At 50.1% G+C, this 24771-nt stretch overlaps 1 protein-coding gene across 1 annotated transcript; it reads left to right on the top strand.

The window, feature by feature from the left end:
• Positions 1-489: 489 nt before the first annotated feature.
• On the top strand, positions 490-23374 carry LOC112829556 (solute carrier family 22 member 20-like). Its single transcript, XM_025879222.2, is given in 12 exon segments — positions 490-586; positions 589-863; positions 961-1064; positions 2464-2563; positions 2565-2619; positions 5232-5400; positions 5928-6054; positions 7178-7293; positions 10874-11088; positions 12881-12989; positions 13183-13386; positions 22890-23374. Coding segments are annotated over 12 exon segments (1668 nt in total). The 3' UTR covers positions 22987-23374.
• The last annotated feature ends 1397 nt before the right edge of the window (positions 23375-24771 follow it).

Here is a 24771-nt window from a genome sequence, read left to right as displayed (position 1 = left end):
GGCTTCCCCTTGGCTGCCCTGCTTGAGCATCTTTAAAGGACTCCACCCCACCCCACCCCAGTTTTTCCTGCGCAGCTTCTGACTTCTTGGTTGGGGCACAGGGACTGAGTCCCCTGTGCTGAGGCTGGATCGGGCTCTCGAAGATGCCTCACGATGGCCTCGCAAATAAAGGGGAGGGTGATGATGGCGTCGCAGTGACTTGGGGGGTCCTGGTGGTGCAGGCAGGGGTCGGGCGGCTGGGCCTGCAGAACTGGGTGGTGTGCTGCGAGGTGGCGCTCTGGGACCCCGGTTTTCTAACTGGGAGGGGAGAGGGAGCGAAATGAGGAGCAAGGCCCTGGAGGGGGGGGGAGCCCTGCAGGCAGGGGGATGCCCGAGGCCTCCTGTGAGGTGTAGCTGGACCCCTCCGACCTGCCGGTTGCAGGGCGTCTGCGGTCCTGACCCCGGGGCCCCATCCTTCACATAAGCCCGCAGCAGGCTGGGCTGTGGGCCATGGCCTTCACGGACCTGCTGGACAGCCTGGGTGGCGTGGGCCGCTTCCAGCTCGTCTGCACGGCCCTGCTGCTGCTGCCCTGTACCCTGCTGGCCTGTCAAACTTCCGGCAGAACTTCACGGCCGCCGTGCCCAGCCACCACTGCCGGGGCCCTGTCAACCACACCATGGCCGCCACCAACCACTCGGGGGCCTGGCTGAGGGCCACCATACCCCTGGACCAGCTTGGGGCCCCCGAGCCATGCCGCCGCTTCACGAAGCCTCACTGGGCCCTCCTGAGCCCCAACACGTCTGTCCACGGAGCGGCCGCGGAGGGCTGCAAGGACGGCTGGGTCTATGACCGCAGTGTTTTCCCGTCCACCATCGTGATAGAGGTCAGCGGGGCGGGGCGGGGAGGGGGGACTGGGGCGGTGTCGGGTGGGGGGTGCTGCCCGGGGCCGAGGCCGGAGCCTGCTTCTCTCCCCGCTGCAGTGGGATCTGGTGTGTGAGGCCCGCCCCCTCCGCGACCTAGCTCAGTCCCTCTACATGGCCGGGGTGCTGGTGGGCGCCGCCGTGTTCGGCAGCCTCGCGCACAGGTGAGCCTTAGGGGAGGGGGGTCCCAGCCACCTGAGCCTCTTCATTCATCTTACTTTATTGACGTTGATTTGTATAGAGATAATTCATTCGCAGGGTTCACCATTCCAGAAGGTGTGGAAGAGTCTGCAGGGAAGCGTCCCTTTCCCACTCCTGCTCCACTGCCCGGGGATTTCTAGAGGGCAGCCTGGTTTCTGTGTCTCTTACCAGAGATTTTATGATTTTATGTCATCCAAGCCAACAGGGACATATGCTCTGTCCCACTTCTGTCTTACAAATGCTGGCGCACCCCACGCGTGCTTCTGGACCTGGCTTTTACTTCCCTTCGAGGCCTCTGCATGTTCCTTTAGAAAGAGCTTTCTGGTCCTCCCTACCGTCCCTGCTGAATTCTACTGTATGAGCGACCAGAACTAAGCAGAACGACCCCCGAGGAGAGCCGGCAGCCCTTCTAGAGAGACCCCGGCAAACCCAACATGGCGCTAGGCTCCAGTGGAGACGTCTCCACACCTCCTCTGCCCTATTTCCCCTGCCTTCCAGCTCGTCCGCTCCTTCTCCCTGCCCTCCCCTTCCCCTCCCTGCCAGTTCTGGGGGGCCCTCCGGCACCCTGGAGTGTGGACTGCCCCCCTACCCCATACTACATGCCTCAGACCCCTCATGGGCAGCTCTGCCATGACCCTGGTCATACTGTGTCACAACACAGCCTGGCCTTCCTGTGGACGAGCCTATCTCTTATCCATGGTGTCGAGTTTGTCACCAGCCCCCAGTGCGGGACGGTTTCCTAGAGGTGATCGAGGCATGTTTGTGTCAGAGAATGAATGAGTGAACAAATGAGTGGATCCGGGATGGACAGTGTGTGGCCCCCTTCCTGGCCTGCTGCCCTCCCAGCCACGCTAGGGCTCTGGCCCTGGACCCTCCCAAATGGGGCAGTGCCAAGGCCAGACTGGGTTAACTCTACTACCCTGAACCCTGACCTTCGACCCCTTTATGGTGTGGCAAGCCCCCGCCCCACCCTGACCTCCCCAGCATGACCAGTTCAAATGAGGACTTGATGTTGGGGTCCCGCTCCCACTGGCCTGTGAGTCCTGGTGTGAGGCCTCCATCCAGCTGGAAGTTCACTCAGGGGACCCTCTGACCACAAGCCCCGAAGATTAGGAGCTGGGTTGGGGGGGCCAGAAATACTCCTCAAGTGAAGGAACAAAAGAGAAAAGACATTTCTTCGGGTCCAGTTTTCCCTCCCTGACCCACCTCGGCTGCCAGGGCCTGCGTCCCAGCGGATATGCCTTGTTTTGTTACGGGGGACTGGCCTGGGGGGCAGCTTCCTCTTGCCCTCCCTCGGCAACCCCCACAAGGGATGCAGCCGCTGCCTCCGGAAGCTAACCCTGTGCCCGGTGCCCGGCTCAGGCTGGGCCGCAAGGGCCCCCTGGTCTGGTCGTACCTGCAGTTGGCAGTTTCAGGGGCGGCCACAGCCTACTTTGGCTCCTTCGGTGCCTACTGCATCTTCCCGGTTCCTGATGGGCATGACCTTCTCCGGCATCATCCTCAACTCCCTCTCCCTGGGTGAGTCCAGCCGAGGAGGGGCCTGGAGGGGAGGAGGGCTCGCGGAAGTGGGGATGGCGCCCTATTAGTGGATGTCCCGCCTGTTGTGTTGTTGTGCTGGGATTCTCGTCCAGTGACTTCTACTCAGAGCCCCCACCCCAGGGTTCTTGGGCGACCCGGGCTCTCAGCCATGGCCCTGCCGGCAATGAGCCATGGACCCTGGGTTGGGATGTGCCCATCTGTACCCTGAGAGGGTTGGGTTATTTCTTGTGTGCGATGGTCCACAATAACCACTTAGTAAGCACCTACTGTATGCCACGCCCAGTGTGGGCTCAAGTGTGGGGACACAGAAGGGAGCTGAGACACAGTGGTCCCCGAGGCTGCAGGTAGTCCTAAGATTATGTGGCTCCAAAAAGGAGCAGGGCTCACCCGGGCTGCAAAGGTGGTGACTCCTTAGCACCATGGTGGAGACCTGGCCCCTTCGAAGCCAGGTGGGAATGTCCCCCACTCCCAAAGTGACAGGGTCAGTCCTCACTTCAGGCTAGTTTCAGGCAGCTGCCGGAAGCTCCAGCATGGAGCACTGTTAGGGAGTAGAAAGCTCACGGTGTGCCACCTGCTTGTGCTAACGGCTTAGTTTGCACCCAGGACACTACCGGGCTCAGGGAGGGTCTGAGGGATCCAGAGACTGCTGCCAAAGACGGAACGGGTCTTTCTTTTCAGGGACTGGGGGGGACATCTTAGGGCTAGAGAACCAGGCTGTATCAGGCTGGCACACCTGACATCCCCCTCCCTGAACCAGGACACTGAAGCTTGTTGATCTCACACACAATCCCGGCAAATCCCAGCCCACTCGCCTCAGCCTCCAGGCTGGGCATCCAGCTGCAGCTTGTGGGATCGGAAGGCAGGAACAGACATGCACGGTCCATCTCGTGCTAGAGTTACCTCTATGACACTCACACCCCTACATACACACATACACTCCTACCTACGAATACCCCTGCACATACCTACTACTAGAACTACTACTATATACCAGATGCGGTTCTAAGCACTAGAGATGGAGCAATGCACAAGGCAGATCTCTGCTCCCATGGAGCCTGTGCTCTTGTGGGAGAGGAAAGACAGCCACACAAATAGCGGATCATATAGTATGTTGGCCGGGGATAAATGCTGCAGAGGAAACTGAAGTCCAGAAAGGGGATAAGCAAGCAGGGAGTGGGGGGTGCGGAGTGGCCGGAGGAAGTCCTCACCCAGCAGAGCTTGCGGGAGGGAGGGAGTGCGCCCCGCGGCTATCTGGAGGAAGAACATTCCAGGCAAAGGCCCTGGTGGGGTGTGTGTTTCTAGTGGGCTCAAGAGGAAGGGGTTCTTTTTTTTTTTTTTTTAAGATTTTATTTATTTATTTGACGGTGTGGGGGTGAGGGCACAAACAGGGGAGAGGCAGAGGGAGAAGCAGGCTCCCTGCTGAGCAGGGAGCCCGATGCAAGACTCCATCCCAGGACCCTGGGATCATGACCTGAGCCGAAGGCAGACGCTTAACCGACTGAGCCACCCGGGTGTCCTAAGGAGGGGGTTCTTGTGGCTGGAGCGGAGCACAGGGCGGGAAGTGGGGAGGGGAGTGGTGACAGATGAGTTGGGGGTGCAGATCCTTAGGCCCTGTGACCACTTACAGACTTTGGCTTTGACTCTGAGCAAGACAGGCGCTACCGGAGGATCCCAAGCTGAGGAGAGGCCTGATCTGACCTGACTTAGCATTTGCCAGGGTCCCTGTGGAGGCCAGTTCCACGGCTCCTGCGGTCACCAGCCAGCCGCACACTGGTTCGGGCCGAGGGTAGCAGGAAGAGGCAGGAAGGGCTCGACTGGGTTCTGTTGGTAGAAGCAGCAGGATTTGCTGATGGACTGGACACACGAGCTGGCTGCTCATGGGAAAGAAGTGTCCTCGTTAACGGGCTACAGTTGCCTTGTAAGAGTGTGCATGATTTGTTCATCAGTCCCTCAAGCATGGACAGCTAGGTCGTTTCCAAGTTTTGCTATTTACAAAAAAAATCATGTAATTAAGAGCCATTATATTTCCTTTCCTACCAACCATTTACATCTTTTGCCCGTTTTTTTTTGTGGGTTTTTTCTTTTTCTTTTTTTTTTTTTTTTTTTTTTTTTGTTTTTTTTCTATAAATATTTAAGAATCTTTCCAATTTTAGGGAAATTCACCCTTTCTCTATAATTTGAGTTGCAAATTTTTTGTTTGACTGTTTTTGCTCACATCATGACTTGACTTACGGTGTTTGCTTTTTTTGTTGTTGTTAAAGCCAGTCAAGGTGTTCGTTCTTATATGCAGACACTCTAATTTTTATAAAGTCAAGTTTGTTGATTTTCCCTTTTATTGCTTCTGAGTTTTGTGGCATTCTTAGAAAAGACTTTCCTGACTCTTAAGATTGAAAAAAAAAAAAGTTGCCATGATTTTTTTTCTAACGTTCTTGTGGTTTTATTGGTTATATTCAGTTCTTTGGTGCACCTGTGGCTCAGGAAATCTCTGGAAAAATTTCAAGCGGTCACAGAGTCGCCATGAAAGGCACAGGTGGATTAGACAACCATGGAGGCTGTGAGTCCTGCTGATCCTTTCCTGAGTCTGTCTGCAGTCGTGGAGTGGATGCCCACCCGGGGCCGGACCGTGGCGGGGATCTTGCTGGGGTGCTCCTTCACCTGGGGTCAGCTCATTTTGGCCGGAGTGGCATACCTGATCCGCCCCTGGCGGTGGCTGCAGTTTGCTATCTCTGTTCCTTTCCTCATCTTCTTCCTCTATTCTTGGTACGTCCCGACAGAGAGGGGGGTAGGTGGGTGCACCCGTGTGACCGAGCCCCACCCGTGACAATCTGGGGCTATGCAGTGACTGGGACTTGCTGGACGTGGTGGGGACTCGAAAGAGGGGCGATGCTTGTGGGGACCATGGCTCACGGGTACTGCCCATGGCTGTCGGGAAGCTCCCATAAAATCCCTTACATTAGTGTAGGGCTCCAGAACGTTCGAGTGGTTTTGCCTCATCAGTTCCTTGCAACTCACAACAGGAGGGGAACTGAGGCACAGACCAGGGAGGGCCCATGTTATTCAAGCCACACAGCAGGGTCAGAACCAGATGCAACACTGGATCTGTGAACGTTTCTAAGTGCCCTTCAGTGGTTGGCTGTCTGCTGTGCTTTGGGAAAGGGAAGCTGGCGTGTCCCCTGGTCTTCCCGAGTCTGCGGGCAGCAGGAAAGGGAAGGAAAGTGTACTTGGGTTTGGAGAATGGAAGGAGCTCTACTCACCCCTGCCATCCTTCATCCTTCTTTCGGTCCCAGGTGGCTGCCAGAGGCATCCCGCTGGCTCCTCCTCCATGGCAAGTCGCACCTAGCTGTGGAGAACCTGCGGAAGGTGGCCATTATGAATGGGAGAACGGAGGAAGGGGAGAGGCTTGTGACCAAAGAGGTAGGCGGCATGAGTGGAAGAAAAGGGAGGGACCATTTTAATCTGGCTGGTAGCCTCAAGATGTGCCGGGACTCGGTAGCTTGCCAGGAGTCACCCACCACCCAGGGGAGGAGGCTGGGAATAAACAGAGGGAAGAGTTCCGGTGAAGCGAAAAGGTGAATGGCTGCGTGATCTGAGAGCGATAACTTAACGGCTTTGTTCATCAGTCCACCCATCTATTCCGTGGGGAAATAACCCCCTTCACACTGACACCTCGCCGAAATTGAAATAAAATAAGAAAATAAAATGAAAATATTAAAGTAGAAGTCATAAAATGAAATTATCAAAGAGCCAATAATAAAAGTACCCTTAACGATAAATACCAGCGTAAGATAATTACCATTTGTAAGTAGTTACCATTTATTATAAATAAGTACGGTTTCTCAAGCCCCGTGTTGGCACTCTGCTAAGGGCTTTATGTACATAATCTCATTGAATGTGTTACTTTTGGGGGCGCCTAGGTGGCTCAGTCGTTGGGCATCTGCCTTCGGCTCAGGTCATGATCCCAGGGTCCTGGGATGGAGCCCCGCATCGGGCTCCCTGCTCCGCGGGAAGCCTGCTTCTCCCTCTCCCTCTGCTGCTCCCCCTGCTTGTGTTCCCTCTCTCGCTGTGTCTCTCTCTGTCAAATGAATAAATAAAATCTTAAAAAAAAAAATCCTTAAAAAAAATGGTACTTTTGTGGTTGAGGAAACTGAAGTTTGAATGGGCCCGGTCATTTGCCTAAGAACACACAGTGGGAAGTGGCAGAACCACTCAGAACCCCTGCCCTTAACCACTGCCCAAGCCTATCTCAGAGTCTCTACCAGGGATGAGGTGTGAGGGTCCCTCGGGAACCACAGGCGTCAATTTCAGCCTAATCAGCAGGCAGCTCAGGAGCCTTGGGACTCACATTGGAGCCTCTGCTTCACCCGAAGCTCTGGAAACAATCTGTTGAGAGCCATCAGTCCCAGCCTGCAGAGACTAGAACAAGCCACCTTGCCGGGGACCTCAACCTTGATCTTCCTCTCCACAGATGAAGGGACTCCTCGCAGGAAAATAGGGTCCCAGATCCTTCCCTTCTGCTGATCAAACTTCCCTTGTCCAGGTGGCGAGCTCCTACATCCAGAGTGAGATTGCAAATGTGCGCACCTCCAACTCCATCTCGGACCTCTTCCGAACCCCGGCCATCCGAAAGGTCACATGCTGTCTCGTGGTGGTCTGGTAGGTGATGTGCTTGCGCCCAAGTCTTTGACCTGAGGCAGGGACACACCTTTTATCCCCACTTCCAGACTCTATTCTCAAATACTCTTTTTTTTTTTTAAAGTTCAATGACTTTTATTTTACTTTATTTTATTTTTTTAAAGATTTTTATTTATTTATGGAGAGAGAGAGAGAGAATGGTAGAGAGAGAGCATGAGAGGGAAGAAGGTCAGAGGGAGAAGCAGACTCCCCGCCGAGCAGGGAGCCCGATGCGGGACTCGATCCCGGGACTCCAGGATCATGACCTGAGCCAAAGGCAGTCGCTCAACCGACTGAGCCACCCAGGCGCCCTGTTCTCAGATACTCTTAATGCATTGAGCAGGTGAGCCTTGTGAATTCAATTTTGTTCCCTACTCTTTCTCTAGGGTCCTCTGGCCCTCTGCTTGGCGCTGAGATGTGGTCATAGATGAGACGTCTGTGCTGACCTAGAGACCCCACATCTGGACAGTGGGTCTCAACTTGGCTGTTGGGGGGCGTCCATTGGAATCACCCACGCAGCTTTTCCAAAATGCACCTTGTCGCATCCTGATGGGCCCTTGGGGCTCTCCAGGACACTCTGGGAAGTGTCCCATTCTGGAGAAACACTTGTGGGTCAGAAAGGGACAGACAAGGAAACAATGTCTATGAGGTATGGCAAGTGTCCTTATAGCAGTTCTCCTGATTGGGGCTGCTGAGGGCTTCATGCAGGAGACAGCATCTACGTGGATTTTACAAAAATGGTTGTGGCGTTTGCCAGGGGACCAGGAAGGGATTCGTAGCAGCTCACATAGATAAACACGAAGTGCAAAATGGGTAAAACCACAAGGGCAATCCATTCCCATTAGCACAGACTGGCAGCGGGCAAATCCTAAGGTAAGGAACTGATTTAAAAAGGGGGTAGGGGGCCATTTTAATTGCACTTGACGGGATGTCCTAGATATGTAAATAGAAAGGGTTGGTATTTGTGAAGTAGAGAACACAGGCTATGAGTGATCTGTTCTCTGAAGGAGACTCAGCCCTTTTGTTTCGTGGTTACCGGCCAGGCTGTGGTGGGAGACCAGACTACCTGGGTGACCTTGAGCAAGTCAGCCAGCCTCCTGGTGCCCCAATTTCCGGCTTATGTATCTACCCCTAAGGTCCTTTTGAGAACTAAATGTTTAGACATGTAACCCCCCACCTGGCCAGGGTAAGTGCTCGGGTAGAGTCTGTTCTCTGATTTAAGTTCAGAGCTATAGCTGTTCCCTGAGCCCTGGAAATGTGGGGTTGTCCACCACTCTGGACCTTTAGAGGGCTTCTGCCCCGGGCAGCCGGAGAGCTCCTCAGAACCCAAGTCAGGGAGGTGATGCTCTACCCCCAGCACCCTGCTGGCCCACCCCTACTTCGCAGTCCTCTTCCCACTGGGAAGAAACATCATGAATTAAAAATTCCAGGGTTGAAAGTCCCCTCTTGGATCCTTCTAGAAAAAATAAGCTCAGGCCCATTTCTGTTCAAAGGAAGTAATTCAGGCAGCTAGTGACTGGGTCACCCACATGGAGTTTCTGCCAGCAGGTGGGGAGATTTGGGAGGAAGAGGAAGGGTGAGCAACTGGTGGACTTTCACAGGCTTCTGTTGTAAATGCCTTCCGCGAACTTGGATTTTTTTTTCTCTACTCGTTTGTTGGTTTGTTTGTTTTTTTCCTAAATTACAAAAGCACTGCATACTCATTGGGAAAAAAACAATGTTTTTTCAAACAACCCAGAAACATATAGGCAGGATATTGTATTGGTTGTGAGGCAGGACTCAACTGTACTTTAATTTAAAAAAAACAAGACAAGGGGCGCCTGGGTGGCTCAGTCGTTAAGCGTCTGCCTTCGGCTCAGGTCGTGATCCCAGGATCTTGGGATCGAGCCCCGCATCGGGCTCCCTGCTCCGCGGGAAGCCTGCTTCTCCCTCTCCCACTCCCCCTGCTTGTGTTCCCTCTCTCGCTGTCTCTCTCTCTTTCTATCAAATAGATAAATAAAATCTTTAAAAATAAATAAAAAGTTAAAAATAAAAAAATAAAAAAACAAGACAAAATAAAAGGCAGGACTCTGGAACCCGGCTGCTTGAATTTGAATCCCAGCTCTGCCACGGCTCTGTCTGCATGATCTTGGGTGAGTTACCGAACCGCTCTGTGCCTCAGTTTCCCCATCTGTAACATGGGTATGCTAGGACCTACCACATAGGGCGGTTGTGAAGATTAGAAGCATTCATGTACGTGAAGCCGATAGAACGGTATCTGACACTTGGTAAACTCAAGATGCCTACCTGTTATCACTGGATGAGAGGAAAGCGAGTGCTCCTTCCCCCACTCTGCTCCCCTCCACCCCCCAGCAGCAAGTCCTGCCAAGCATGAGTCTGTATCCTTCCAGACCTTTGCACACACAAGACACGCACGTGTATTCTTACAAAAATGGGTTAATACCATACATATCTGCTACTTGCTTCTAATAACTTAACCATATTTGTAAATATCTTTACAGTGTTACATGAATCCAGACCTGTCTAGGGTCAATAAGAATTACTGTATCACCTTTCTAGAAGTGTCTTCTCTTTTTCTCCATCTCCCCTGACTCATATAGCTGGGGGTAGGTGGGAGGGATGGTAGGCGTTTCTCAGTAGGTGCTAAGGGGGCAGAGAGGCCGGGGTCTTGCTTGGAGAGAGCCCCCTGCCAAATTCCATCTCCCCTCCCCAAGATGTTCCAGAGCCTATGTCAGCATATGGTCTCGCAGGGAAACAAAACCAGGCCAACCTGCTGGGGTTCATGAGGGCCAGTCCCATGCTTTTGTTGTTACGTGGGTAAATGACACATAACAGAAATTTCAACATCATACTTATTCCTTCTGAAGGCTGAGTAATTACCCGCAAGCACCACATGCTGTTTATCCATCCATCCATCCACCCATCCATCCATCCATTGGTCGCAGCTTGGGGTTGCTTCCATCTTTCCGCTCTTGTGAATAACGCTGCTATGAACACGGATGTACACATATCTCTTTGAGACGCTGCCTCAGGGACATTTTAAATTTCTCTGGAGACCCCGCCCCCCCGGTGTGGGAACTCCAGACCTTTGCCGTCAGATTGACCGTAAACCCCCCTTGGCAGAAGCAGACATCTTCAGGTGTAGATTTCTCAGTAAACCTTGAGAGACGCTGTGAGGGTCCAATGGGGTCTTCGCCTGGTTGGAAGCCTCTCGTTTTCTCCTTCCAGCTCTTAGCTGTGAAGCTCAGACCAGCCACTGAAGGTGGAGGTGGAGGGGCTAGAGCAGTGCAGGTAGGGGAAAACGGGAAAACACTCACACTCCAGAGCCCATGGACTTGACTCAGGGAGCAGGTGGTTAAGCAGGGACATGGAGGGAGGAGCCTGGGCTCTGAGACCCAAGTCAGAGACTTGGATTTGGTGAAGGGGAAAGGGGGGCGGGTTAAATTCAGGGGATTTAACCCCCTGAGAATGGCGTCCTGTGTCATTCATCTCGTGTACCGTCCCCTGGGTCCAGAACAGTGAACCCTGGGCCAGAACAGGACTATTCTGCTGCCTCTTCCAGGTTCTCCAACTCCATGGCTTACTGTGGGCTGGCCGTGGACCTGCAGAAGTTTGGACTCGGCGTATACCTGGTGCAGGTCCTGTTCGGAGTCATAGACATCCCGGCCATGCTGGTGGCCACCACCATCATGATATACGTGGGCCGCCGGGCCACCGTGGCCTCCTTCCTGATCCTGGCCGGGCTCATGGTGATCATGAACATGTTTGTGCCAGAAGGTGAGCCATGTGCTTCTGCCATGACCGCCCAGGAGCCTCTGGGGTCTGGGGTCTGGTGGGCAATGACTACAGCAAGGGAACAGGCTGAGGGATGTTCTTCTGGATCTGGAGAGGAAGTGACTGTCCATTAGCAGAGTTTTTACTAAGCACTCAGCGCCATGGTGGAGAATTGGCAAAGACGTGAGCCTTTGCCCCCAAAGCACTCACCATCTTGTCAGGGAGATCAGATTGATGACCTTTGAAATTCTCAATGCCCAGGGGCTCCAGGCCAATGCCAGCAGTGTCAAGGAATGGGACCCAACTCTAGGTATTTAAAGAACAGTCCAGTGATTCCAGCAAGAAGCCAGGGTTGAGTTTCAGAGTCCTAGAGCTTGTGTGAAGCCAAGGGCCCATGCCTTGGGCAGCTTGTCTGATTTCTCGGTGCTTTATCGCCTTCCTGTAAAATGGATAGATTACTCCTATTGGTATTTTGACATATTTTCTTCCAGTCTTTTTTCCTTTTTGTAGATTTTGTATTTGACATAATTGAGATAATGTTATATATGTACATATATATATATAAATGGGATTATATATGTATATATGTGTTATTTATATATATAAGATATATCCTATTTCACTATATGTTATAACATAATTATGCTTTTTCATGTTATTTATTTATTTTTATTGTTATTATTTTTAAAGATTTTTGTTCATTCACTTGAGTGAGAGAGAATGGGAATGCATAGTGCGGGAGGGGCAGAGAGGGGGGAAGAAAGAGACTCCCTGCTGAGTGGGGTCAACTCCAGGACCCTGAGATCATGACCTGAGCTGAAGTTAGATGCTCAACCAACTGAGCTACCCATAATCCCCTATTTATTATTATTTTTTAAGTAGGCTCCAGGCCCAGCATGGAGTCCAACATGGGACTTGAACTCATGACCCTGAGATCAGGACCTGAGTTGAGACCTGAGTTGGATGCTTAATGGCCTGTGCCACCCAGGCACCCCAATATGCTTGTTCATGTTCATACAAATGTTCCATGACCCTAATTTTGTATTACTCTGTAACAATTCATCCAGATTGGTGTCTCACAACTCTTGCTGCACGTTGGAATCTCCTAGGGACCTTTAAAGACATACCCAAACTTGAGGCTATCCCCAAGAGGCTTTAGTATAATGGAGAGGCGGTAGAGCCCAGATGTGGGTGTTTTATAAATCTCCCCTCCTGGATCCAGTGTGCAGTCAGAGGACGTACCATAATTTCCCTGACGATTGCTTCGACGTTGGGCATGTGCATTGGGGTTTTACTATTCGTAACCAGTAGCACGACAAACTTAATGATGGTAACAGCAAACACTGAGTGAGCACTGAGCCCTTTGCACTCATGATGTCATGGAACCTTATGACAATGCTGCAAAGCAGATTGCTGGTGTTTTCCTCGTTTTACAGTTGAGGACAGGGAGGCTCAGAGAGGTTAAGTGACAGTGACCGAGCGGGGATTTGCATCCAGGCCTAACTCCAAATTTGTCCTGCCTCGGGAACGGGAAAAGGAGGCAGAAGTGAGAGAAGTGCAGTGCAGGCGTTCGGGGGCCTAAGTGGGAACATGAGGTCATGGGAATCCCAAGCCCCTCCACCCAGTGCTCTGCCTCCCCCCTCCCTTTTCGGGCTCTGAGCCTCAGCCTCTGCCTCTTCCCCAGATCCCATCCCCTCCTGAGCACCCCTGCTCCCACCGCTACCCCTCTGCCTCCCTGATTCCCCCTGGGGCTCTGAGCTCCCCCTAACCCCCGGCTCTGCCTACCCCACTGCAGATATGCAGACCCTGCGCACGGCCCAGGCGGCGCTAGGCAAAGGCTGCTTGGCCAGCTCTTTCATCTGTCTGTACCTGTTCACCGGAGAGCTGTACCCCACAGAGATTAGGTGGGTGCATGGGGGGATGCAGAGCAGCACCTGCCCCAACCTGGGAGGCCCTGGAGCTCCAGGATGGCACCTGCTGAGCTTGCTGAAGCAGGACCTCTTCTCCTTTCTGTCTGCCCCCTGACACCCAGGGCCTGGCACTCCCAGCCCTCTAGGCAGCCTGGGCCATGGCCACTGACCAGTCCACACTTTTTAGGCAGATGGGGATGGGCTTTGCCTCGGTCAGTGCCCGCTTTGGGGGTCTGGTTGCGCCCCTGGTCACCACACTCGGGGAGTTCAGCGCCATCCTGCCCCCCATGGGCTTTGGGACCACTTCGATCCTGGCTGGGCTGGCTGTCTGCTTCCTGGCTGAGACCCGCAATGCGCCCCTGGTGGAGACCATCGAGGCCATGTAGAGGAGGTAAGGAGCCTCTGGTCATGGTGGGGGGGGCGCGGATGGGGGGCGGGAATGGGGGGGATGGCCAAACAAGCTGCAGGTGAAATAACTCAGGGTCTTCCCTCTGCTCTTCCAATGTCATGGCTCGTGGGTGGGAGCTGCGTTGGGAAGACCAGCCTTGCCTACCCACCTTTGTCTAAGAGGCTTGGCTTTCATCAAGGACAGACCCAACAATGAATGGTGAAATAGAATGAAGAATAAACTGGAGACCAGGCAAAACAGGAACATGAGCTGAGGTCAAGCCTGGCAGAGAAGTGGGGATAACGGTTTGTGGGGAGGAGAGAGGTGCCATATTCTGAAGCAAAGACAAGCGCATGTGGCTGCCATGGTGGCCTTCAAATTTGGGCCAGAGCTTCCTGGCAACAGAAAGGGAGATCCTGTTAATGACTTTCGTCATATTGTCTGAGAGAAAAGGGGCTACCAGTTCTCTGGGGAAAGTGAAACTTTCCTCAACAATTAGCACTAGAAGAAATTTCTCTCATGGATCTCCTTAGGGAGGTCACTGAGTAAGGTGATGTCCTTGATGATGTTTCTAAAAGTGCCAGGTGGACTTGTTGCATTTCTCAGCAACAGTGGGGTCACCAAAGACCCTTGGTTGTGGGGAATGGGGCCGGGGAAGGGAACAGGGCCCAAGTCTGTAGCTTTCTCTGTGTCCAGCTTGATTCCACAGCTGGAACCATCTCTCCAGAGACCTTTGAGGTGGACTGTGTTTGAAATCCTTGAAATAATCCCCCGTGAGCATCCTACATCTAACCTGAGCCATGGACTAAGGTTGGACTCACATAGATCAAGGACATATCCTTTGGCAAGTCCTGTCAATTCTGCCTCCAAAATATATTTAGAATCTGTCCCTCTCTGTCACCCCTGTGACCATCCCCCTCCAAGTCTGGACAGCTCTAAAAGCCTCGTATCTTCCCCTGTCCCTTCCACTTTATTCTTTATACGGCAACTAGTGTGAAAGCCTTGCCATGTAAAGAATCACATCACTCCTCTTTGTAACCCTTCCCCGGCACCCTTTTACGTTGAAGATAAAATATGAAATCTCACAAGACTCCCAGGATCTGGCCCCTGCAAACACCAAGGTTGCTCTCTCTCTGGAATGTTCCTCTCTTTGCTCTCTGCCTGTTTAATTCCCATTCATGCCACAGGTATAGGTCTAGACACCCCAGATGCTGGGTTAGTATTTGTCAATAACCCAATCCAGAGCCTGTTTGCAGGTGCTCTGAGATGTTGCCTCAGGGACCCAAGTACATGAAGAGATAACTGGAGGAGTGGCCCCCCCCCCCAATATTACTGTAATGGTTCTGGCCCGGGCATTTTTATTTATTTATTTTTTTAAAGATTTTGTTTATTTTTTTGACAGAGAGATAGCGAGAGAGGGAACACAAGCAGGGGGAGTGGGAGAGGGAGAAGCAGGCTTCCTGCCGAGCAGGGAGCCTGATGTGGGGCTCGATCCCTGGTCCCTGGGATCATGACCTGAGCCAAAGGCAGACGCTTGATGACTGAGCCACCCAGGCGCCCCTGGCCTGGGCATTTTTAAAGTCACATTTTGCTTACCCTAGCTATAGAGAAACCCAGTAATGCCAAATGAAATTTGAGTTTTGGGTAACAGAGCTTCGTTTGATCCTGCCAGGAACATTTATTATAAAGCTACTTTATGTTGTTACAGATGTGAACCAATTACATGATGGAGGCCATTTACTAAAACTAATTTAATTTAATTTAATTTAATTTATTGAGAGAGAGAGAGTGCATGGGTTGAGGGAGAGAGAGAATCTCAAGCAGACTCCATGCCCAGCACGGAGCCAGACACGGGGCTCGATCCCACAACTTGGAGATCATGACCTGAGCCGAAATCAAGAGTCCAATGCTTAACCGACTGAGCCACCCAGGCGCCCCTAAAATTAATTTTATTTTTAAAATTGTTGAGGGGCACCTGGGTGGCTCAGTCGGTTAAGTGTCTGCCTTCAGCCAGGTCGTGATCCCAGGGTCCTGGGATCAAGTCCCACATCAGGCTCCCTACTCAACAGGGAGCCTGCTTCTCCCTCTGCCTGCCACTCCCCTGCTGTGCTCTCTCTCTCTCTGTCAAATAAGTAAATAAAATCTTTAAGATAAAATAAAATAAAATAGTTGGGAACAAGCCATTCTTTCTCACAACAGTTTGCTGATTGGATCTGACCTAGCTGGTCCTGTCAGGAGTCCATTCATCCCGGGGAATGTGGAAGAGCTTGCACACCTTGGGAAACTAACCAATATCCAAAATGCAGGAAGCTTTCTGAAGCTGCACAATGTTGCAGAGTAGTCCCAGATTTTGCATTGCTTTTATCGTTTATTTTTTAAATTACGTATGTATGAGGGGTCTGCCTCCGTGTCTGTGTGTTGAGTGTGGTCTGGGGCAATCTCAAACTTACGCTCTTTGTCTGAACCCTGGGAGAAAAAGTTGTTGAGACATCTCTGCCAAATACTCTAATGTGTAATTCTCTCCAACAAGGATGTTCTGTTACACAACCTCAGTAGAACCATCACAGTTAGAAAGCTAATATTGATATATGATTTCCATTTAATCCTCTGGCCTCATTCAAGTTCTGCCAGTCTTTCCCACCCCCACCCCTGCCCCACCACTAACATCCCATAAAGCAAGAGGATCCGGTTCAGAATCGCAAGTGGTATTTAGATGTTGCATTTCGTTCAGGCTGGACTAGATCCTCGGGTGTTCTCAGACTCTTTTGACTCCAACAGTTATACAGGGTTTTATAATAGGAAGGACAGGTATGAGTCCACAAAGCACATTTATATAAGGCTTTCAGGAGATGAAGGATGCAATACAGTTAGGAGGAAGAAAATGCAGGCAACCATCAGGAAGGCCCAGGGCACCGAGGTGCACCGCCCGGGGGTCCTCTCTGCCCTCTCTTTGGTCTCTCTCACAGGCTGTTAGCATGAAAAGGAGATACCTCAATCTCGGGGAAGCCTAGGCACATGTCTGCCGAGGGGTTTTTTGGTATCCCATTGATCACAGCTAAAATTGGTTTATAGAGCCAGGTAAACCAATTGCAGACCATAAATCCATAATTTTCAACAAACAATATTGGACAAGCTGGGAGAGGCTGTCTCCAGAGGGAGGGTCACACTTTGACAGCCCATGAAAAATTACTGGCTAGTCCATTTCATCCTTGCTGTGGTTGATGGGCAGTGTCTTGGCTCCAGATGTCTTTGAAGATGAACACGGAGCTGCCACAGACTAGCTGTGAGGTAACAATGACCTTGACTGTTTGAAGATGGAGACCGGTTACTCTGTAGATTTCTCCCTGGTTTGCGGTTTTCTGATGTTACAGATTGTAGCTCACGCATCTCTGGCACTGTTATCACAAATGTGAGACCTGATTCTGCTCGTTGTATCCCATCAGCTGGTGCACGATTTTGGTTTGTCCTGTGATTGGTGATATTCCCCTTGATCCCTTAATTAAGGAGGTACCTGCCAGGCCCCCTGCACTGTGAAGTTAATTCTTTTCCCCTTTGTAATTAACAAGCATTTTGTGGTGAAGTACTTTAAACTATGTAAGTATTCCATTCCTGATCAAACTTTCAATTTATTATATATGGATTTGTATCATTATGGATTTATAAATCCTTATTTTTCAATGTATTCTACCCTGTTTATTTTGATGCTCAATTTGTCCTAAATTTGGGCAGTATGAACCTTTTGACTTCTGTGTTCTTTCAAAATTCTTTAAGCATGTCCTTGTTTCCTGGATAGCCTAGGAAATGAGTTTCCCCGTAACTGTCTTGGCAGCAACCATTTCTCTGAGTGTCTTAGCTCATTTTAGTAGAGAAGGGTATTTAGAAGCCAAGATCCTTGGCACGCCTGTGTGCCTCGGTCGATTAAGCATCTGCCTCTTGATTTTGGCTCAGGTCATGGTCTCAGGGTTGTGAGATCAGACCCACATTGGGCTCAGCGGAGGGTCTGCTTGAGATTCTCTCTCTCCCTCTGCCCCTCCCCCACCTCTCTCTCTCTAAAGTAAATAAATAAATCTTAAAAAAAAAAAAAAAAAAGCCAAGATCCAGGTGTGAGGGGCTCATTATTAGGGGTTTTTTCTGCTCTCAAGCCTCTCAGCGAACAGAGGTAGGGAATATATGAATATGCATATGGGTACAGAGACCCATACGTCTTTTTTTCTATAGCTGTAGATCATACTGAAAACCATGAGTCACATCATTACCTCCAACACCACCCACCACCAGGTTTCTATCAGTTTGCTCCCTTTTCGTATTTAACTCCCTTCTCTGACAATGAGAAGTCTGCCTTCCCTCAGCCCTAACACAGAGCCTTAACAGTCCCCCAGCATGTAACTCATCCCTCTCCTTCACGGACCCCTCCACACCCCACCTAGGCTCCAAAACCCCATCCCAGGACAGCCCTCCATGTGGACACCTACCTTGCTCTGCCCCACATAGTGGCTTTAAGACCGAATCGTTCAGGAAGAGAAGGGAAGAAAAGTTTTCCGTATGTTTTTGATGACACAGGTTGTCATTCTCATAAACAGATAAAGGACAACCCCGCGACCTCCCCCACTCCTCCAGCCTCACACCCCTCCGGGTTCCCCCTTGAGATTATAGCCAGTGTAACCATGCCAAAAGGTAGACTAGCCACACTCAAAGCCTGTTTACCTCTCAAATAAACTTTTGCATAAGAAACTTAAACTTGTGACCTATTAAGGAGGAAACGGTCATGATGCTTTTTTAGCAGAGAGAATGGGCTAACATCTTGGGAAACAAAACCTGCTCTTGGGGAGGCACCAGGAGCTTGTCCGGATGGAGCCCACCATGAGTGAGCTGCTAAACGTAGTGGACAGTGGTCACGGAGCTGTGGCAGAGCTCTGGAGGCCAGGGATTTTACCTGGTGTTCAATTTAGCCTTTTCGAAATCTAGTCTGCGTATTAAATCTAATTTATGTATTATTATTCATTGAGTTCCTATGATGGGTCAGACACAGGGCTAAGTATGGGGTGCAGAAGGAACAAGACAGATGTGATCTCTGCCCTCCTGGAGGTTACAGAGGAAGAGAGGCACAGAGAGAACAAAGACGCAGAAATAAATATGCAATTAAGAGAGACTGACTGAGTGACTGAGGATGCCTCTAGACTTAAAGAAGAAGGAGAAGGAATTAGCCAGGCTGAGAAGGGGACAAGTGTGTCCCTGGAAAAGAGAACAGCTTATGCAAGGCCCCCTGAAGTCCCAGGGAGCTGGGAGGAGCTGAGTGATGGCCAGGTGTGAACCTGAAAGATGAGCCTGGAGAGAGGCAGGGGCAGCCCTCCAGACCACTCTGAGAACTTAGGCTTTTAAGTTAATAGAGAAACCACTGCAGGACTTGGAGGAAGGGACTGATGTGGTCTGATTTTTAAAGACTCTTTCTGTCTCCTTTGCATTAGTAAATCTCAGCCTAAATGCGGCCTTGGGTCTAGGAATTTAGAGCAGTTGCTTTAGAACAGTTTCTCAACCATTTTTCATTATCAATTATCACCCCTCCCACCCCCACTGCGGGGACCTTTCTAGATATACATTTTTTTCCCTAATCACACCTCCACCCTGCCAATAACAATTGTATCTGTTCACGTACTGTAGCCCTTTGGATGGCCACAAACCACTGTAATATCTCAGATTTTTCATCCCCCCCACTCCAAGAACCAGTTTTCGTCCCCTGAGGGCCATATCACCTCCGTGAAGAATGAGTATTCTTCAGCAATGATTACCTGTTCCAACAGCCATGGGATCTCCTACAGTTAAGATTTTTGGAGGCCCTGAGGGGCTTATAATCAGATACACATTTAATATGCCCCTGCATGATTCTTGAGTGTTCTTATCCATGGGCTTCTTCAATAACCTGTCTGGGGTTCTTCTCGACAATTCCCTTCTAACCAAATATGAGACAGAAAAGACTCAACTGGCTTTGGTTTGGTAGGCAGTGGTGATGTTGGGGAACGGGAGGCAAGAAACGGCCTCTGTCATGAGTCAGTCAAGTGGAGTTTTCAATATCCGAACAATAAGAATTCAAGAACTGCTCAGCCCATTTCATTTTTCTCCATTTCTAATCTCATATAATTATGAGTGCTAGTCCCAGGCCTTGGGTATCAAGGATTAAGATGAGAAGAAAATGGCTCTTTCCAAGGTTCATGTTACCCATCTCCAAGATGGCCACAAGCCAAGAGGGATTAGGGGTAACACACCTACCACCGGTTCCTAGGTTACATAAAGATATAAGGGAACTTCCTCGTATTTATTTCACAGGCTGACAAAAATCCAGTTATTAGTAAGTTATTTGTATGTAAATTGCTCCCATCCTTCGTTAATCACAAGACCAGATAATGTTTCTCCAGAATAGTCTGGGGTGTGGGGCCAGGTCAGCCTCCATGACCCAGTTTGGCTCATGCCCCAGTTTGTTGGGGCAACATAGCAAAAGAAGAATTGACTAACCCTCTCAAAAAATCCTTTCCTGTAAGAATATAACATTCACAGAGGAAATGCTGATAGAAAATAAACAGCGGAAAGGTATTCACGTCAGTCATAATCAAAGAAATGTAAATTAAAACAGAAAAGAGGTCATTTTTAAATATCCAATAAGGAAAACATTTAAAACATAGTAGTAGTCAATGACGAAATATAGACAGGAAGGAGGAAACTCCTACAACTTTCTGGAAGTTTCTTTGGCATTACTGATCATGAGATGGAAAAATTTTCATATTCTTCTAAGTAGCAACAACATTTCCATATCTGCCCTAAGCAAATAAGCTGAAATGTGGACAAAGTTTATTTACAAGGCTATTCATCATCATGCTTAATATGCCTGGAAAAAAATGTAAACTCTCCAAATCTTCAACAATTTGAATAAATTATGATTTTTTAAAATGTTTTATTTATTTATTCATGAGAGTCAGAAAGAGAGAGAGAGAGAGGCAGAGGAAGAGGAAGAGGGAGAAGCAGCCTCCCCGCCTAGCAGGGAGCCTGATGCGGCACTCGATCCCAGAACCCTGGGATCATGACCTGAGCCGAAGGCAGACGCTTAACCAACTGAGCCACCCAGGCGCCCCTTGAATAAATTATGATTACTGTGCAATAGTAAAAAGCTATGTTGATGAAGACTTTTAAGGGCATGGGTAATGTTTGTACTATACTGTTAAATAGTGTATTAAAATTAATTACGGTATTTCCTAATTACGTCAAGAAATGGAGACTTGAGGGGCGCCTGGCCAGCTCAGTCGGTGGACCATGCAACTCTTGATCTTGAGGTCATGAGTTCAAGCCCCACCTTGGGTGTGGAGATTACTTAAATAAATAAATAAACTAAAAAAAAAAAAGAAATAAAGACTTGTAAGAGAGAAAGAAATATGTTAAGATGGTGACAGTGGTTGCCTCATAGTTAGGAGTGACATTTTTTTCCTGGCTACTTTACATTTTAAAAATTATCTCCAGGGATGCCTGACTGATCAGTCAGAAGAACATGCGACTCGATCTCGGGGTCCTGAGTTCGAGGCCCTTACTGGATAGAGATTAGTTAAATAAATAAAACTTAAAAATTTTTTTTAATATAAAAATTATCTCCAAATTGTCTATATTGAGCAGGCTTTCTTTGGTAACCAAGGGGGAGAGGCATAAATGAAAGCAATTATAAGAATTCAATTAGGGGGTGCCTGGGTGGCTCAGTCGTTGAGCGTCTGCCTTCGGCTCAGGTCAAGATCCTCAGGGTCCTGGGATCGAGCCCCACATTGGGCTCCCTGCTCCGCGGGAAGCCTGCTTCTCCCTCTCCCACTCCCCCTGCTTGTGTTCCCTCTCTTGCTGTGTCCCTCTCTGTCAAGTAAATAAATAAATAAATAAATAAAATCTTAAAAAAAATATGATAATTCAATTAGGTAATTTCCCAGACACAGGGGAGACCCTCTCAAGGCCCAGAAGCTAGGGAAGTGTCTGGGAAGATGCTGGTCCTCCTAAAAGCCTGCCAAGATGGCGGAAAGACCCAGATGAGAGGCAGCAGGGCCTGGACAAAGTTGCCAGGTTCCCACCGGTGACCTTCCATGGAGTTCCCCCTACTGGGAGTGGGGGCTTAGAGAGGTGAGGGGTGGGGGATGGGGCTCAGGCTTTCAGCAGGAGGTCTGGCACTCCACTAAGGCCAAAGCCCAAGCCATTGGTCAGCTGGGGCCTCCTGCCACCCTCTCACCCATGGTGAACTCCAGTTGCATGGCTGACCCCAGGACGTTTTTAATGCTTATTGTATTATATTTCAGACATTAAAAAAAGAAGACCATGGATTTCAGGTCACCCAGCATGCTGCCTCTGGTCATCTTTGCTCATATGATGAATTTTAAAAATGGTGTTGAGCAAGCCTAACCATTGTAGTGGTTGAATCCGGAGGATGTCTGCCTCTGGGTTTTTAGGAATCATCTTTGGAAGGGATGAGGAATCCGTGGCCGGGGGCTGGGGAGGAACAGGGAGGCGGAACAGGCTCCTGTCCCTTAGCCCCTACCCCTCAGGCACACAACAAGCAAAACCAAGAAGCTGAATGGACCCAAGGGACAGAGTCAGAAAGACTAGACAAGGCTTCAAGTGCAGAAAAAAGAGACATGGAGGACAGTAGAGCAAGAAGAAAGAAATGTCTCTTTGTGATTTTGTGAAGAAATAATCACACACAAAAATGACTTAAACTGTTGGACTAAAAGGTCAGAAATAAGAGTTACAAGGTAAGGATGAAAACTCTGAAAAAACATTTGGAACATTGGAAAAGGTTCTCAAACCGGAGCCAGTGAAAAGTAGACCAGAGAAACGGACAAGAGGTGTAAATGATGAAAACGAGAAAAAAATGAAAACTAACATAATTACATAGAACAAACCACTCTTGGTCTGCACAATTCCAGGATAAAATAAAAGAGACCAGAACACAAATTATTTCAAAGATAGAGGGATACAAGCGAAAAAGGCAAAACTGCCCCTGTTCAAAGGACAGAAAGCCCCACGGGGCAGCCCTCACGCTGTTTGGGAGGCTCTTCCAGATGACTTCCCTGCCATCCCCCAGCCCCTGACTCTCCTCCCTGCTCCAGCCTGGCTGATTCTCTACCTGGGGCAGAGCGAGAAGGGCCCCGGCAGTGCCCAGTCCCCCGGGGTCTCTGCAGGTGCCCCTGGTCCACAGCGGAGCCAGGCCCAGCCCCAGCAAGTTCAGTGAACCTGGTGCCCCATTCACCAGCTGGGTGACCTTGGGTGCGTGTCTGGCCTCAGGTCCTCATTGGAAAACTTTCTGACCTTGCAGTCTTTCCCTGGGGTGCCCCCACGAGAACTAGAAGAAGGGCCACCGTGGCTTCTACCACCCTTGGGGGCTTTGGGCTAGTAGAGACATGTGTTGAATGCTGTGCACACACCACCTCCTTCTCACCATGTCCTTTCTGCCTTTCTGTCTTATTTTTCCATTTGCCTTTTCATTTCAACAGAGTCAAAGGAGGTCTTTCCAAGAAGGATGCAGAAGAGAAGAGGGAAGAAATTTCTCTCCAGCAGCTGGGAGCTTCTGCCCTCAAAGAAACAATGTAAGCTGCCACAAGCCTGGTGCTTGCTGGCAGCACCTCATCTGGTATCCAGACACCCCTGGGACTTTTCTTGACACTGATGGGGGTGAGGTTGGCCAAGGGCCGTGGTGGCTCTGGGGGTCCATGCCAAAGAGCTGCTCACAAGCCAGGGCTGTGGTTACTGGAAGGAAACTGGCCACCAGCAGCCAATTGGCATCACAAACATGGACAAAGTCAAGAGGAACCAGGGACCCTCCATGTCCAGGGACCAAAGGAGGAACTGTTTTCCTTTCCCATCCCCAAACCTGTCCCCTTAAAACCTCTGTTCATTCTTGTTCTACCCCTAAACATTGTGTCTTTGCAAGGTTAAAGTGGCTGACATTTGGGCCCCTTGGTTTTCCCTGGGACAGCCCCACCCAGCTCGTCCTTGAGAACTCATTCTGCTCCACACCTTTGGCATTTACTCTCTCTTGCCATATATACAATTAAAGTTCTCTTCCCCTGGTTGTGTATGACTTACCTTCTCAACTAGCAGATGCGGCATTTGCACATGGCACATGCTTATTGAGTAGTTGGTGAATATGTGATGAGCCAGACTCAGGCACTGGATAGAGACCTCTACCCCTCACCAGCATTCCTGGCAATACCACCTTGCAGAAACAGGATGTGGTGTGGTTCTCCAAACGTCTCACAGAGAGACGAATTCCTGGTATTCTCTGACCTCAGATCCATTTCCAGTCCAGATGTTGGAGAGGTGCCTGCACCCCTGGCCTTGCCCTTCACTGTAATTCAGATTGGATCCATGAGGGATTCAAATCCTGGCTCTCTGAGTAGTCTTGAGCACATTTCCCTGTCTGATCCCTTCTTCCTGGAATTGCCAGAGAATCCTTGAGATCAGGGCTCCACCCCTAAAGCTCAAGAAAAAAGCACAATCTGGGGAAAAAGTAAGAATATCACAGTTTGGGCAGGAACCACTGCAACATGTCCTTTCGCCAATGTCATCTTTCAGCAGCTTACCCCTTGGAACAGAGCTTGAATGCGAATCCTCCAAAAAGCTGTCCCAAGGCATGAGCCTTGATGCACTAAATCCTCAGTCCCTCCCATAGATTTAACCGCTCATTTGGTGATCCTTTATGTGTTTCCTTTCTTGTTTGAGTTGTTCTCAACCCACAGCTCTCAGCAGAGCAGTAAATTTGAAAGGCGTCCTTTAAGATTCACCTTGGGAGTCACCTCCTCCAGGCAGCAGCATTCCCTGACCTTCCCTGCCTGCCTCTGGGCTCTCGTGAGTCCCTCCTCACATTCTCCCTGCTGTGTTGTGATGGGTTCATTACATGCTGATCTATCGTAGTGGCTCCTTGAAGACAGTCAGGTAGGTCATCCTTGTGTGTACCTACCACGGTCCACCTCACAGTAGGTACTCAGTTCATGTTGCTGGAGTGGATGAAATAGTCATGAGGATTAAAAAAAAAAAAGAAAAAGGGACCTGTCACTGCTGAAGTCTGAGGGAGGAGGCAGAAAAACAAAACGGAAGACCTGGGTAGAAAAACAAGATTTTGTACATGTTTTATTAAAAAAACAGAATTTGGGGGCACCTGGGTAGCTCAGTCGGTTAAGTGTCTGCCTTGGGCTCGGGTCGTGATCCCAGGGTCCCGGGCTCGAGTCCTGCATCGGGCTCCCTGCTTAGGGGGGAGCCTGCTTCTCCCTCTCCCTCTGCCTGCCGCTCCCCCTGCTTTGGCATTTACTCTCTCTTGCCGTATATACAATTAAAGAGCTCCTCCCCAGAGCTCTTCCTCCCGTGCTCTCTCTCTCT

This window comes from Callorhinus ursinus, unplaced genomic scaffold (genome assembly GCF_003265705.2).
Source record: "Callorhinus ursinus isolate GAN/ISIS: 27379988/994484 unplaced genomic scaffold, GSC_fseal_2.0 scaffold51, whole genome shotgun sequence".
NCBI lineage: Eukaryota > Metazoa > Chordata > Mammalia > Carnivora > Otariidae > Callorhinus > Callorhinus ursinus.
This window is presented reverse-complemented; position numbering and strand designations above follow the sequence as displayed.